General features: G+C 35.9%; 2 protein-coding genes across 2 annotated transcripts; one reads left to right on the forward strand and one right to left on the reverse strand.

Annotated features, from left to right (window-relative positions):
* Positions 1-3,305: 3,305 nt before the first annotated feature.
* LOC131037799 (extensin-2-like) lies at positions 3,306-4,661 on the reverse strand. Its single transcript, XM_057969992.2, has one exon. It carries the CDS (start codon positions 4,659-4,661, stop codon positions 3,306-3,308), a length of 1,356 nt encoding a protein of 451 aa, XP_057825975.2.
* Positions 4,662-16,740: 12,079 nt separating this feature from the next.
* On the forward strand, positions 16,741-17,514 carry LOC131037798 (extensin-like). Its single transcript, XM_057969991.1, has one exon. The coding sequence runs from the start codon at positions 16,741-16,743 to the stop codon at positions 17,512-17,514; it is 774 nt and encodes a 257-aa protein (XP_057825974.1).
* The last annotated feature ends 417 nt before the right edge of the window (positions 17,515-17,931 follow it).

A 17,931-nucleotide genomic window follows, 5' to 3' on the forward strand; every position in this document is an offset into this window, starting at 1 on the left:
ATGAGGAACAACACATGGGAGTTAGTCCCTCTCCCTAAGGGGAGAAAGATGGTTTAATGTAAGTGGATCTATTAGACTAAGTGTGCAGTGGATTGTAGTATGGATAAGTACAAAGCTTGGCTTATTGCAAAAGGTTTCTCACAGGTTTCCGATGTTGATTATACTGAGATCTTTGCACTTGTAGCTAAGATGAACTCCATTCACTTGACACTTGCTATTTTTGTATCTCATAATTGGGTTGTACATCATATGGATGTGAAGAGTGCATTTGTTCATGGGGATATTGAGGAGGAGATTTACATGGAGCATCCCTAGGGATTCATTCAGGATTGTTCATTGGTTTGTCAATTGAGGAATTCTATCTATGGCTTGAAACAAGGCCATAGGGCTTGGTATGCCAAGATGGATTATTTTCTTCTCTTTGTAGGATTCGTCTGGTGTCATTCATATCTAAATCGCTACATTTTGTGATAACATGACTCCCATTTGATACTTGTGCTCTATGTTGAAGAAATGATCATTACTGGGAGTAACTCATCCATCATTGGCATTGTCAAATCTTCTCTGCATGAGAGATTTACTATGACTGACTTGGGCCTTTTGCAATACTTTCTCGGGATTGATATATCACAGTCATCTTCCGAGATTAGTCTTGCTTAGCCCGAGTATTCTCTAGATATTCTAGAATGGTTGCACATGGTTGATTGTAAGCCTATGTTGTCTCCCTTTCTTTAAGGAGTCAAGATTGAGGCTAAGTTTTCTACTCCACTTGTTGATGCCACATTGTATCATTAGCTTGTTGGGAATATCACGTACTTGACTCACACACACCCTCATGATTCCTTTATTGTTGGCATTGTTTCATGCTTTATTCAAGAACCACATGAGCTTCATTGGAAAGATGCCAAATGCATCTTGCATAACATACAAGATACCCATCACTTTGGGATTCACTATGTAGCAAGCATAGGACTCACCTTGGTTAGTTAGATAGACTTTGATTGGTCTAGCAATATTCATGATCGTATGTCCACTTTATGTTACTACATTCATCTTGGTTCAGGCCCCATTTGTTGGTAGAGCAAGAAGAAGCATGCTATTGCTCTTTCTTCGACTGAGGCTATGTATCGAGGGGCTATTAATGTAGCTACTGAGGCTATTTGGCTTCATAATATTCTCATAGGGTTTTGCTTCACCACTCCACAACCTACAGTCCTTTATTGATAGAATCAAAGTGACACTCAAATCTTGAATAACCAGATTCATCATCAAAGGACCAAACACATTGCGATCCACATGCACTATAGCAAGGAGTTGATTTAGGAGCAAATCATTGATTTGTCGTATTGTTCTACAGTAGAGCAAGTTGCAAAACTATTCACTTAACCCTTCACTAAGAGTAATTTTCATCAGTTGTGAGCTCTATTGGGGTTGTGGGACATTTAATCAAGGGGGGATATTGACTTCTCCATTTTCTCTTATAGGGGGAACTTTTTCCTCTATCAAGGTTTTGTCCTTCTTCTTTGATAGTTATTTTGCATGTTCATCTCTCTTTTCGGGGGGGAGTTTCTTGCCACTAGTTTTTCTCCCTTTCTCTATTTGTGAGAGATTGCATTGCATTTGTACATGTGTATCTAACATGGCCTAGTAGCCAGGACCCATCTTGCCTTGTTAGCTTGAGTCTGCATTCTCATAAGTTGTAGTTAAGGGGGGGTGTTGTTGTAATTTATATCTCATGTAATTACACTTTATTTAAGTTGATAGGATAATGCATATCATAGTAATTTGCATATGAGACACTTAGGCAATTACATGTCTAGGGAATATGGTTGTAGGAGAAATTCCACCTTCGATGGGTAATCTGCCTTTAGTGGAGTTATCTATTTTTTTCTCCTACCTACTCCTACCTACCCTTGCATCTCATTGGGCCACATGTCATGATTATGTGCTCTCTTTTACCTATGGCCTTTCCTTTATAAGCAAGGTCATGTACATTGTATGTTGATTGATTTTTGCATCTTGATGAGAATACTATTTGTTCTTATCTATCTTGTTCTCTCTTGGTGCTATTAATTGGCCTCTAGATCTTGGCTTGCTATTGGCAAATTCTTGCAAATGTTAATTACATTTGTTTATATTAGTTATATGTATTTTTCTTTACTAGATTGAATATATGGCTGAAAAATAGTTATTACAAATAAATTCTTGTTGAATTGGAAGGTTATACAATGTAAGTGTTAAAGCATGATTCAAACTCTTAAGAATCTATTTTTGGAGAATGGATGCTTCTTACCCCTTGAAAATAGCTTTATGGAATACTATTATCTAATAGATGTTATTTAATCTTCGCCCAGCACTACAAGAGATTTGGTGACGTTAAAATTCCAGACAATTTATGAAGAATGGATAACCCTTAATTCTCACAAATAATGAAAGAGGGTCATTATAATATCGATATTGTTTTATCTTCACTGATACTATATGAAATGAGAAATTAGATCAAATTTAAATTCTCAAAATTATAAGAAAAATACTTCTTAATTATTAAATACATAACATTATTGTTTGTATTGATTTTAAGCCCATTAACATTGGAACCGTCGTCTACAAACATATGTTAAAAGAGACAAGTCCAATTCCCTTGAATATAGTAAACAATCGACATAATTAAGGATATTATAAAAACTTAACAGAAGGAAGATTTTAAATTGAATAGCCAGCAAACATTTTGATAGTTAATAGAAGTATCTATCTTCACTGGGCTATTATAACGCATGGATAAAACTGAAAAAATCATTAAAAAATGAATTAAGGAAATATTAATTTTATTATCACTGGGAATAAACCCATTGGCTGACAAAAGAACTTCCGTCAACGGCAGGGAACATACTCAGATGGGGTTTCCTTGGAGGCGGGAGAAGTATCAGCAATTGCTTTTCCCTTATTCCTTACACCATGCACTGTGGCAGATCTCAGATTCCATGGTGCGGCTTATTTCAAAGAAAATTTTGATAGTTTTTCAAATCTCTATTTGATGATAGTCATATCACTAATGAGAAAACAATGACCGAGAGGATGAAGAGCCACATGCCGGATCATTCCTGCAGAGAAAAAGAAAACAAAGCAAGAAAAACGTTAGATTCTTAATAACATATTCTTCTGAACATCCAGTTGGATTGAATTGAGGAACTGCATATTACATTTTACAGATTACTAAAAGAAATGGCACAAGATAATTACTAATAGACAACAAGATATGTTAGGATTTTACCTTGTGGCATTCATCGGTGGAAGGAGTAAATCAATCAATATGTGGGCGGAGGAGGTTGAGGTGATTTATAGTAGTATGGTGGTGGTGGTGAGGGAGATGGTGGTGGAGGGGATTTGTAGTAGTATGGAGGAGGTGGAGATGGAGATGGTGGTGGTGGGGATTTGTAATAATATGGTGGAGGAGGAGATGGAGATGGTGGAGGGGGGGATTTGTAGTAGTATGGTGGAGGAGGTGAGGGAGATGGAGGTGGTGGCAATTTATAGTAGTATGGTGGTGGAGGTGAAGGGGATGGCGGTGGAGGGGATTTGTAGTAATACGGAGGAGCTGGAGAAGGAGATGGTGGTGGTGGGGACTTGTAGTAGTATGGGGAAGGAGGTGATGGAGATGGAGGTGGTGAAGATTTATAATAATACGGTGGTGGAGGTGGAGGTGAAGGGGATGGTGGTGGAGGGGATTTGTAGTAATATGGAGGAGGAGGTGAGGGAGATGGTGGAGGTGGGGATTTGTAGTAGTATGGAGGTGGTGGAGAGGGAGATGGTGGTGGTGGAGACTTGTAGTAGTATGGAGGAGGGGGAGATGGAGATGGTGGTGGTGGGGATTTATAATAATATGGAGGAGGAGGAGATGGGGAAGGTGGTGGAGGTGACTTATAGTAGTATGGGGGCGGTGGAGAGGGGGATGGTGGTGGAGGAGACTTGTAATAGTATGGAGGAGGAGGAGATGGAGATGGTGGTGGTGGAGATTTATAGTAGTATGGTGGAGGAGGAGACAGGGATGGTGGTGGTGGGGACTTATAGTAATATGGGGGTGGTGGAGAGGGGAATGGTGGTGGTGGAGACTTGTAGTAATATGGAGGAGGAGGAGATGGAGATGGTGGTGGTGGAGATTTATAATAATAAGGTGGAGGGGGAGAAGGAGATGGTGGAGGTGGGGACTTGTAATAGTATAGAGGAGGAGGGGACGGGGATGGAGGAGGAGGTGATTTATAGTAATATGGAGGAGGAGATGGGGATGGTGGTGGTGGAGATTTATAGTAGTATGGTGGTGGAAGTGAAGGAGATGGTGGAGGTGGAGACTTATAATAATATGGTGGAGGAAGAGATGGAGATGGAGGTGGGGGGGACTTGTAATAATACAGAGGAGGAGGTGAAGGAGAGGGAGTTGGAGGGGATGGAGATGGAGGAGGTGGAGAACTATAATAATATGGTGGAGCGGATTTGTAATAATATGGAGGTAGAGGAGAAGAATATTGCTCGTATTCAGCTGAAGCCAATGCTACCATAGAAAGCACCACAGCAATTAAAAATGCCATTGTACCCAAATGTTGTGTCCTCCGAACAACCATTGCTGTTGGTGCTGCAGAGCGTGCAGTGCAGCGGTGTGATTTCATGAGGTTGTGGTGCAGTGTTTTTATATGCAGTGATGTGTTTAAAAATGGAATACTTTTCCGCGTGAGCGACTCATTCAAGTGGAAGGTGTGGAAACCGTGTATCATTTGGAACAATTCTTAATTGATCTGACCCCAGCCGTTTAGAACAGTTCTCAGAAATTGAGTGGTACAGCTGGTAATGAGAATTATAACTGCTTTAAGAAGTATACGTCTGTGGGGTCATCCTTTGGCATTTCGTAGCTGGGTAAGCCGGCTTTAGAAACTTATCATAAGGGTTACATTCGAAGCGCAGTAGAATATAGTTTGCGGAGCTTCCATGACTGCTTAAAATTTGTTACATTTTCTGTCGGCAAAGATGGCTATATTTAGACTCTGTCTGCAAAAGCTACACATTACCAAATGGGAGGGAAGTAGGTATAAGGCATGCTTTTTCAAAATACATTAATATTTAATATTTTAATCAGATAAATTTGAGGTATAAAGAAATAGTAATTCATTTTTAAGTGTTTGCTTTAAAAAATTCAGAGCATGTTTGTGGATGTCAATTTTGTTTCTTATGTTTGACGTTGGAGTTTAATTATAAAAGTAATATGAAGATTGATCTTTGTTTGTTAATAAATTTACTAAATTGAAAACTCTATGGAAATATATAATAATTTTAATAAATTTTAAGATAAATTTATTAAATTAGTATTTTATGGATTGATGAATCTTTTGAATTAAACAATTATAACTTAAATAAATTAACAAATGTTTAGCTTTTTGTTTAAGATAAAATCTAATTTTCACCATGTATAAATAAAATGTGTCTGAATTAATAATCTTATATTTCTCTTTTTAGTTTCTTCTATAAATATGGTTCTATGCTATGTAATTGTGAAATCTCACCCTTTGCATAAATTTAATCTATGGTTGTCATTAGTCTTTGAGAATATTTTCCTTTAGTTCTAAATTTACATAAAGACATGGCAAGTTAAATTTTCTTGAACATTGGAGAAACTCGATAATCAAATGTGCTTGAGTTGGAGTAGCATTAGATGACCTTATCAAAAGGTCTAATGTAGGCATCACCTACACACAATAACCAATATGTTGAATAGTAATTCCCCTAATCTTGGTTCATGTCAACTATCACTCACAAAGTATGAGCCAATGGTCTTTACTCAAAGGCTATAGAATTGAATCTTGGTATAAATATAGCAATCTGATGCACTATAACATGCCACCTACTTATAACGTGATTAAATGTAACAAAATGTTTATATGCAATTGTTATAGCATCTTACTCATATCAAAATCTATAAGGATGCCAAGTAATTTACATTGAATGACAAAGAAAGACAACAAGTAATAATGTAGTATGATTTAAAATCTTGAAGTGGTGTTGATTTATCTAAATAGACTTTTAGAGTCCCATTAATGTATGTGGTATGTGTCATTCAATTGATTTGTGTGTTATTCTAAATGAATTAGGTTTTGTCCGTAAATACAATCTCCAACAAGTAATTCAAATATTTTATGGCTTGATCAAAGGAAAGGAACACGTCCAAAATTTTAATTTTCTATTTAAAATAGATGTGATTATTTGATAATTGTGTGTCCAACTAGGGAGCTTTGCACAACAATAGACAAAATCGAGGAATAGGTTTAGACACTAGGAATGAAAACAAATAGAATTAATCTAATTTCAGGATATCTATAAACTTGCATGTGATATACATTTTTTTGTATGATACTAATTACATTAGGTATATATAGTTCAAGTGAGCATGAATAAAGGAAAAAGTGTAAGTTAACTAATATTAAGCCCCCTAAACTTTGGTTAGCATGTGAGATACAATGAAGATGCGTGTCACACTCAACAACCAAATGACCAAGATAAAAGTATTTATGTATTCATAAAATGGATTTAGTTACTTAAATGGATGTTTTTGTAATACACACTAACATATATTGATGAATCTCTCTAGAGATAAAATAAAATAAAGAAATATTCAATGAGTGACATCTATTAGTCATTTTAACGAGAATCATTAAAAAAAACTATATTTGATTTGTAAACATAGACATGGAGTATGAATTGTCAAATGATGAATATAAAAGATAGTACTTCAAGCCATATATGATACCATCAAGGTGAAAATTTGATACTAGCTAATTAAATTTAATACAAGACTACATAATGTTACAAAATAATGTTATTATATCGATATAGTTTTGAATATATATATTATTCCAATGTAAGGATAAAAATACCTTATATATGATAATTATTTAGCATATCCCATTTCAAATAATTATAGTCTAATAACAATTATATTATTAATTATTTATGAATGGTTTCTTTAGATAGGTGCTAATAATACCCCTTAAGGTAATTTTCTACCATCTCCTATATTTAAGGAGGTTCCCTCTCATTTGACAAAGGGTGAGCTTGGAATTTGGAATTTATAATTTGTTATATCACTATGCACATAAATTATTATTGGCAATGTGGAAGTATGTATGGGAGTGTCCCAAGGTTCACCTTATTTTATAATAGAATATTTTGTAAGTGCTCAAATAAAATAATATTTTATGGGGTTTTTACTCAAAAGGGTACTCAAAAGGGTTTATCCTTGCATAGTCTAGGATAAAATCGAACCCAAAAGCATCTTCTGGTAACAAAAAATACCGGACCTCAAAGCTATGTATTCATGATATGATAATGAAGCAAACTTTCCAAATCGGACCACATTCATAGATGCCAAATAACATACAACATTCATGACATGAATGACAACAATGATAAATAGGCCAACCATCTCCCCCTTTGTCATTGATGGCAATATGTAAGTTATATAGAGTAAGTTTATTGAAATAGTAACAGGAAATAATAACAAAAGTATCAATAGTCTTAGTATGAAATAAAACAGAGTAATTAACTGCTAGAATTACTCCTACTACTCCCCCTTTGGTAACAATGATAAAGGGTAAGTAGAGTATCAATAAAATATGAACTCCACCTAACAGAAACAACTACTAATTTTTGGAGGACTACTTGAGATTTTGTGCATGAGAAATCCAAGCATCCTTGTGCGAATCCCAAAAAAATATTGTTTCCATCAGAAATTATATTTGATCCAATAGGGATGTGTGAAGTTGCTTGCTTCAGGAGTGGAACTAGGATTAATGTAAGATAACAAGCACAAGAAATATCCCTATTCATAAAAGAGATACTTTTGTTGCTTAGATCTCTTATCTTGCCTAAGGGAATGATGATATTGTCTCTTTGTTGTTGCAACTCATAGTATCTCTCATGCAGTTCCTCAATATTTGACCTCCCAAAGCTATATAGATCCTTAAATATCTTTAGGTTTTCTTATGCCTATTGTATCTTGTCTTCAATGATATTCATCTTATTTTTTATGCTTTGAGTAGCATCCAATCATTGCAAACTAAAAGCAAACAATATATCACCATCTTTCAACTAAGACTGACCTTTAGAGATAAGCTAAGAAAAATGATGACGGTAAGAAAAATGATGACGGGCTGACTCACATTTGGACTAGATTCCCTGTAAGAGATTTTCTCTATCATTAGCTAAATCCTTCTCATATTTCTTTCTAATTGATTCAGCCTCTTCCCAAGAAATTGATCAAAATTTCAAGCATTTTTATGCACTGGAAGTTTCTGGATCTAGTTGACACTCAGGAATAGTAGTATGAAGTGCTATCAAAAGATATCTTCAATAATCTTATTACCTTTAAAAAAATCTTGACTGACAAAGGAAATGAACACTTCTCCAATCTCAAGTTTTTGTATCGGATCAACATTAGAAAAATCAACAAATTGCATAGAAGATGTAACTAGTAGGAGAATCAAAGAAGCATAAAATATCTTTTTTCAGACATCTTTGAAAGAACCAAGATTGGTACCAATTATGGATACATGTACACTAGATTACTTTGTCAGGATATCTGCCTTCACTTCTAATGGAACATTACATTCAATATTATTCTCATCCTTGTTGGATACTTGGTTAACAATAGAACCTTCAATTTCCTTACCCTTGTCAGGTGCAGAGTTGACCAAAGGGACTTCAAAAAAATTTGGAACGTCTTTACTAATCATAAAATTATCTATAGGACTTTCCATAGCAGGCACATCATTCACATCCATTGGATTATTGATCAGACTATTCAAAAGATCACCTTTGTCTTCAGGAATAGTAATATGCACATCCTCAAATATGCTAGTGGTGGTACCAGAATCAGAGCAAAAAAGACCATGACTCTTTTCAATGGACATAACCGTATCCATAATTTCTTTCTAAACCTTATCTTTAGTGTTGGGTACACCAAGCATGAGATCATCTAAGTTCTTTTTGGTTCTCAACTCAGTTTTGCATGCTTCCAATAAGGTGGCCTTATTTTTTGAAGAGAGGGTGGAATTGAAAACTTCAAATACATGATCTTTAATGGTTTGTTCCTCTTCTCTAGAGATTTTCCTAACTCTCATCAATTCCTCATACATTTCTTTTGAAACAATGTTTCTATACTCATCAATATAGCCTCAAAGTTTACACACTACATTATAAATACTTTAATTATGGTATTTGGATCTTTAGTAGAGGCTTGGGTGAACATATTACCTACCTCTCTTCGACTCCTACCCTAAGCAAGGGATTCAAATAAACTTTCTGCATCGATTGGTTTCTTGGCCTTCTTCCCTTTGGACTTCCGGACATGTATCCGGTACTGCTCAGCTTCTTCTTCTTCCTCAGACTCCAAAATGATGGTTTTCCTTTTGATTTCAATCTTCTTTGGAGGGCTTGAAGAGGGAATCTTTGTCTGAGAAACCTTGGTTGTTCCAGATGTTCCAAGCCTTTTAGATCACCTTAAACCTTATAAATTTCTTCCTAAGTTAGATTGGCCTTGTCCAAATATTCTTGAATAACATTTTTCACTTTCTTTTCATGGTCCTTCTTAGTGAGTTCCATCAAGACCTGCAAATATTTTTCATCAATAGTCCCAAAACATTTTTGGGAATCATCTACCGAACTTTCCAAGAGAAATTTAGTTGCACCTTCAAGTCTATCAGAAGGTACTTCATATCCAAATGGAGGAACCCAAACTTTCATGTAGCATTTATTGGTCATAATCACAAAAGTAATATCCTTTTTATACTTAGCTATAATTTCCTTTGGAATTCTATCTCGATTATGCATGTTCATCTAAAAGAAGACAAGTAAAGTAGCAAATTCTTCTTCTCTAACCTTTTCATTAATAAACCCTTAGAGCCTATCTACAATCTAATGGGCTATCGCTTTATCTTGTGACCAAAAAACCCTACCATGAATGGGTAATGCTTCCATGAAGTAGAACAAGATGCATCAAGATAGGGTTCTGAATTTAAATGAGTGTTTCTTTTCCCTGCACTAAAAAAAATTCTCCAAGAATCGTTGACGCGGGATTTAACAGAGGTCGAAAGCCTTGTTTAACTCTTCCATCTTATAAGCCATGTGCATTGCAGTCGCAAAAGTAGAATTTTATCTGTTGGTGAAATAAATTTTGTTTCCGACCATCTAAGAAAGATACTTAAATGTCAAATTCCTAGCATTGTTAATTGCTAGTGAATGCTTGTTGAATGTAGCACCATTTAACTCCATAACAAACTTATTTTCAGCTGACTTCAGTCCGAGAATTTCATTGGAGTCACTCATACTTGTGATAGTCTTCATTACTTCCTTGGTTATCATGTGGGTTTGTTCCAACTAGAGAAAACCATCATGAAACCTACTCATTGCGGACTTAACCCATTTCTCATCATGACAGAAATTTGGAAAGTTATTCAATATGTTCAAATTCTTCTGAACTACGTTAGCAAATTCCAGTTTTACCTACTTGTGTTGATCAAGTATTTGTTCGGTCCAAAGATCTTGCATTTTTTCATGATGAACAAATTCTTCCTACTCGACACAAATGTAACCCCTAACATCTTTCGCCAAAATAACTCCAATAAGAATTTTTAAAAATGTTCCATTGGGATTAGTTTAAATTGCCACATAGGGTGTCTTTGTGAATACAAGCCAGGGCCTGCCAGCAACATCGAAAACTATGGGGGTAGCTATAATTGTTGATTCTGTAGACTGTTAACCTTGATCAAATCTTGTTGAAGAAATCCTAAGATCGCTTCGTTGTCTTCATACCTTCACAACTCTTGAATGCTTTTAATTCAAGGTAAGAACAATTAAGCGATATGTTGTCCTTATATTCTTTTATCAAGGGTATCACATTAAATGTGCATGGGTTGTCTTCCATATTCTCAACTTTCACAACAACTTGTGGGATCCTATGATGAGTTATGACAATGACTATGGGATCTCTTATTTTTCTGATACACAGCCTCATACAACTTTGGTTGGGGATAAGACTATGTTCTTCCAATCACTCCCCCTTGCCCAAAGCCATGAGTTATCTATTTTTTTGATAAAGTGCCTGCACCGGAGCCAGATGCTGGCATTTTTGTGGTCTCCTCCTTCCTCCAGATTTTCTTCATTTTATCTTTGACATCCTCCGCATTGACTTTCTTGATTGGTTCCATTTGATTTTGAGCTTTATTTCTTCTACACTACCTTGCCATATGTTCGAGTTTATTACAGTTGTGACATTTGATGTTTTTTGGACTTTGTCTTGACCTACACTGGTTATCTTTATGACCAATAATATTTCATGAATAACATCTTCCTCTGAAATAGTTGTATCTATTTTGATTTACAATCGGATTCTTATGTTCATTACTTTATGACCATACCTATTGCATGTGTAGCATCTACTAGAGAATGAATTAAAGGATTGATTTAAACTATTTTTACATTCTACTGCCCTATGTCCTATTTTATTACATTTTTAGCAAGAACCGTAAAAAAGGAGTATTTTTCATACTTGCCTATTGCTTGACTAGAGACTTAACTTTTATCTCCTTGGTGACTATCGCCTTTATCGGGGATGATTCTTCTCCATCATATTTTGCTTCCTTCTTAGCTTCTGGAGCTTCCTTAGTATTATTTATAGTGTTGGGCATGTTGGATTTAGTATTGCTTAGTTGGTTCTTAGTTTTTTTAATATCTACTTTGAGGAGTGTTACTTCTTGCTTCAGCTTCTCGCATTCTTCAATTTTGCATTTCACCATTTGGTTCAAGTATTCTTTAGTCTTCTCATTACCTTCATCTTTGATCCTTAGATCTGAAATAGTGTTGTTTTCTTGCTTGAGCTCCTCATTGACTTCTTTGTATCTAATCTTAAATTTTTGGACCTACTCTCTTAGCTTCTTGATGCAATCATTTGCTAGTTCAACATTCTCCTTCGGGTCTTTGTTTTCAAATTCTATTGCCTCCAGTTCTTCAAGACATTTTCTCAAGTCGTCATTTAAATACATATGTTCAACTTTCTAGATCTCCTTTGTGTGGTTAGACTCTTCTGAACATGGCTTTGATACCAATTGTTGAATAACCAGAATGCTGAGAGGGGAGGGGTGAATCAGTATTCCCTTGAACTTATTGAAATTTCTAATTAACCATCACATAACATAATTCAAATGTAGAAAACAAAAAAATAGAGACATAACAAATAACACCAAATTTGTACGTGGAAAACCCAATATGGGAAAAATGACAAAGAGATGATACTCTTGAGAATAGTGTAATATGCAACCGGTTACCCACTACAAAAGCGATGGCTCACTATCGGTTTGACTCACTACTAGTTTGGACTCTTTGTCCAATATATATAAGAGGGCTTATAGCTAGATTACAGAGTATACAAAATTTGAACTATTATGAGAGCATCTAACATATGCATAGAATAGTTTTCTTGAAGTACATAAACTGTCACATGAATTCGTTGTACCGAACTTGCACACAAAACATAAACACAATTCTTTCACATATAGTACATCAAAATAATTGTCTTTAAACAACCATGCCTCTAGCATATGATATCCTCGATGATATATATCTACATCATCTGATTGTCAAGTTGTCTCAATCGAAATGGATGAGATGAAACTTAACCACATGCTACAGTAATTTGGGTGTCTTCATGCGATGTCGAATATCAACTATAAACTAGAGGGATACACATCTCATCATACCCGAATAAGACCAGATCTAAATACATCTTAAAACTTGTGTAGCAATCATCTCTGGATAAGACTGGACCCAAAAGAAACTTCCAGTAACACAAACTACTAGACCTCAAAGTTGTGCATTCATGATAAGATAATGAAGCAAACTTTCCATATCAGACCACATTCATATATGTTAAATAACATGCAACATTCATGATATCAATGACAACAATGAAAAATATGCCAACAAGGTCATTTGTGACCACAAGGGTAATCTAATCCTTTCCTACATGACCAATTTGGATATGCAGACTTCGACTATGGCGAAGGTGGTAGTAATCTATTAGGACCTAGTTATTGTGAATGATAGAAGGTACAATCAAATCACCACAGAAGGTGATTTAAAAAATATTACCTTATTTCTTAGGAATGAAGCCAAAATCCACTAGAAATGTGAATACCTCATTGCCAAGTGTGGAGACCTTATTAATGGGATTAAGCTCCATGTTCACCTTTGTCACACTTGAAGGGAAGGAAATAAAGTCGCAGATGGGCTAGCTTCATTAAGCCCATTTTTCAATCATTTGAAAATATAGATGGGTATTTATGATATCCTAGATATGGTTCATGTTACTATCTTTGAGGACATAAACGATAATGATGGAGATAATCCAAGGATTGCCTTTTTCATTATTATTGTTGCCCTTTGGGAAAGTCCTTTATGGTTTAGGTAACATATATCTCTTTCAAATAGAAGTGTCGCTTTCCTCTTCCCTTGTAAGTACTGTTGCATTCATATTGTTTCCTTTGCTTCTCCCTGTCTATTTTTTTCTTCTAAACTCTTTGTGATAATGATTGGGGGAGATCTTATTCAAATTGAACCTGATACTTGTGATGAGTTCAAAATTATTGCTAAGTTGTGATAGAAGGAAGTTAAGGTGAACCTCGCTAGTTATGTTGAAGGCATGTAGGGTTTTGATCCTCATCTTTCCAAAAAAAATTCTCAATATTTGGAGAAGGGGAGGTGAGAATAAGGGGACTTGTGCTCAGAGTATTCCCAAACTTGATTGCTACTATCACTGGTTTAACACAATAAGGAACGATTTTTCAAGAGAAGCCAAAAGGATCATGAATGGAGGAATTTAAGATATTTTTCAAGCCTGGCAAAGGGGTTTCAAGGCTATAGAGTGGGTATAATAGAGAAGAAGTGCCCGAAATTTGGAAGGATGCTACACTTTTACTTATGAAGTACTTCACTTTGGATGGGCTATTTAAAAGATTTCATACCTAACTTTTCTCTATGCTAAACCACCTAAGATATTCTTCTTTGACTCAATCGGTCTCTAGAGCCAAGTCCAAAAACTCCCTTCCCCTTAATCAACGTTTAATGCTTAGGCTCTAAAATTTTCATTTAACTTTATCCCCATTCAGTGGGTCCTTTTTAATCCTCTTGGACCCTTTTTGAACCATAATTTTATGGTGGACCTCTCAAGTGACCCTTTTGTGAAACCTAATCCACCTTTAAAAGATGTGGAGTTGCTTGATTCGAATGAGGATGAAGTGTCTAAGGATTTTATGTCCTACTCAACGTTAGAATCTAACTGGTCTCCTAAAGCTCCAAAGGAGGATGCCCCCTTCCCACCTAAATAGGATGTCCTTAACCCCAATCCTAACCCCCCTACTTTGGTTGCTAAGGTGTCAAGGTTGGAAAATTGCATTGGGTGTGAGGAATTGGTTATTAAATGTCTCTTTTCAGATTTTGATGTGGCTATTAGAAAGATAAACAGGCTTGAGGCAATGACTAAGGTGGAAGATAGCATTGATAAATAGGCGATGGAGGAGAAGGCTGAACAGGTCTGGGAGGTTGCCGGTAATATGGTTGGAAAGATTGAGAAATGAATAAGATTGAGGGTATTTTGAATGAACTTAATGAAAAGGTGTCTCAAAGAAATGAAAGTAAGGAAATGATGTAGCTGAAGGAAAGCCAAGAAATCCTAAGGTGAAAAGTACAAGAAATGTCTACATTGAGCTAAGAGATGACCTTGAATAATTTGAGTTCCTTACAGGCTATTCAGAAGGAAATTGACTGTAGGAAAGTAAAACGCAAGAGACATGCGATGTCTCCCTTTTCTCCAGTTGAGCCCCTTGCCTCTATAGTCAAAGCTACTCAAAAATTTTGTACTCGAACCTTTGTTACGGACTCTAACAAGAAAATTCCTTTCTCTGATAATTTCATTGGTCTGTTTAAATATTGGCAAGAGGGTAACGTCTCTTCCCAATAGACCATCCCTTTGTGTTTTTGACAAGTGTCTAGTTGGTTTTAGTTTTTTGGTTCTATCTCTACTCATTATCTAGTTGATGGGTGGTCCCTCACTGGTTTTGGTGGTTTTTGTCTTTGGCTAGGTGTGCATTCCTCATGCGCTCTAGGTGTTGCTATTTAGTGGTTATGTAAACGTTCAGACCTATCCCACTTTTAATTAATTAGAACATTTTAGTACATAATCAAGTGATAAGTAGGTGGCATTTCAATAGTGTGTCAAACTATGATATTTATCTAAAGGCTCAATTCCATAGTTTTTTAGTGAAGCCCATTAGCGCATATTTTGTGAGTGGTAGTTAACATAAACACATATGTGGTGAGAATTACTATTCAACGTAGTAGTTATTTCATCTTAATGATGCTCACAAATGAAAGAAAACATTATGAAATACTAATAACTGTCATAGAATTAATTTATGTAAAAGAATGAGATTATCCTTTTTTTTTAATTACAAAAATAAATAGATTTTAAATACCTAATAAACGTTAAATTTAACATTAAAATAAAAGCTAAATACCTTATTATTAATTTATTAAGTTATTTATATTTAATTCAAAATATTTTCCAATCCCAACTCCTAAAATATTCATCTATTAAATACATATTTAATTATTCCATCTGTAAAACTTATTAAAAAAAATATATTCATAGAATTTTCAATTTACTAAGTTTATTTTTAAGAACCTACGAACCTCTTTTTTCTTCTTCAGAATTAAACTACAACATCAAACAAAACAAAAAAAATAGAGATGCACAAACACTAAACAAACTAAAGTGGTATTTTCTTAATATTTCAGATTTATCTTTTCATATAATTAAATATTTTTGTAATTATATAAAAGTAATAATTAAACTAAAAATCGTGCTACGCTTTACCTACTTCCCTCGCGTTTGGAAATTTGAAGTTTCTGCACACCAAGTCTAAATATAGTTATCAGAATAGCTGGAGATTGAAAATGATATTGTTATGTTCAGTATGACCTCTACTTACTTCCCTCCCGTTTGGTAATGTGCAGCTTTTGGAGACCGAGTCTAAATATAGCCATTAAAATAGTGGGTACGGATTCTTGTTGCAGTTGTTGAAAAAGAATATTGTTCAAGGCAAAATCGACGACAGAAATGTAACAATTTTTAAGCAAGCATGCAAGCTCCGAAAAGTTTACAAAGCCGGCTAACCTAGCGACGAAAAGCCAAAGGATGACCCCACATTAAGACTATTTTATTAATCTGATCTCCTCATGAGCTTTAGCTACATTGTAGTCTGAATCCGTAAATTTAATATGCTCAGTTCAATCAATTTTATATAGTATATCATGGTTTTCTGCATCTTGAAATAAAAATGGATAAACTAAAGTCAATGTAAACAGCTCATTCTTAATGGCTTCAACTCCTAATCATTGCTCATTTCAACGAGACTCGACAGTGACCGCATTACCAGCTGTATTTCAGAGAATTGTTCTAAACAGCAGACGTCTGATCAATTAAGAATTGTTCCAAATGATAGACATTTCGTGCACGTTCCACTTGACTGGGTCGCTCACGCGGAAAAATAAGTGTTTTCTTAAATACATCCCTGCATATAAAAGCACAGCACCATAACCTGATGAAATCACTCCGCTGCACTGCACCGCACTGCAGCAGCAACAGCAATGGTTGTTCGAAGGGCACAACATTTGGATACGATGGCAATTTTTATTACTCTTGTGCTCTCTATGGTAGCGTTGGCTTCAGCTGAATACGAGCAATATTCATCTCCTCCACCTCTATATTATTACAAATCTCCCCCTCCACCATCTCCTTCACCCCCTCCTCCATATTACTACAAATCTCCACCTCCCCCATCTCCATCCCCTCCACCTCCTTATTTCTACAAATCCCCTCCACCTCCCTCTCCCTCACCTCCTCCTCCATATTATTACAAGTCCCCTCCACCTCCACCTCCATCTCCATCCCCTCCACCACCATATTACTATAAGTCTCCACCTCAATCATCTCCTTCACCTCCACCTCCATACTACTATAAATCTCCACCACCACCATCCCCATCTCCTCCTCCTCCATATCACTATAAGTCACCTCCTCCTCCATCCCCCTCTCCTCCTCCTCCATACTATTACAAGTCCCCACCTCCACCATCTCCTTCACCTCCTCCACCTTATTACTATAAATCCCCACCACCACCTCCTCCATACTACTACAAGTCTCCACCACCACCATCCCCCTCTCCACCACCCCCATATTATTATAAGTCTCCACCACCACCTTCCCCATCTCCTCCTCCACCATATTATTACAAATCTCCACCACCACCATCTCCATCTACACCTCCTCCCTACTACTACAAATCCCCTCCACTACCATCCCCATCGCCACCACCACCATACTACTATAAATCTCCTCCACCTCCACCGCCCACATATTGATTGATTGACTCCATCCAGCATTGAATGGTAAGAGGTAATATTCTAACATATCTTATTGCCTTTTAGTAATTATCTTATACCATTTCTTTTAAAAATTTGTAAAATGTGATATGCAGTCTCCCAATCACTTCCGACCGGATGTTCAGAAGAATATGTTACCAAGAGTTTAACATTTTTGTTTTTCTTCTTTTGTCTGCAGGACTGATGCGGCATGTAGCTCTTAATCCAGTCGGCCATTTCCTTCTCATTAGTGATATGACTATCATCAAATAAAGATTTTAAAACTATTGTAATTTTCTTTGAAATAAGCCGGACCATGGAATCTGAGATCTGCGACAGTGCTTGGTGTATGTAATTAGGGAAAAGCCATTGCTGATATGCAGTCTCCCAATCACTTCCCATCGGAGTATGTTCTCT

This window comes from Cryptomeria japonica, chromosome 1, assembly GCF_030272615.1.
Source record: "Cryptomeria japonica chromosome 1, Sugi_1.0, whole genome shotgun sequence".
NCBI classification, from domain to species: domain Eukaryota; kingdom Viridiplantae; phylum Streptophyta; class Pinopsida; order Cupressales; family Cupressaceae; genus Cryptomeria; species Cryptomeria japonica.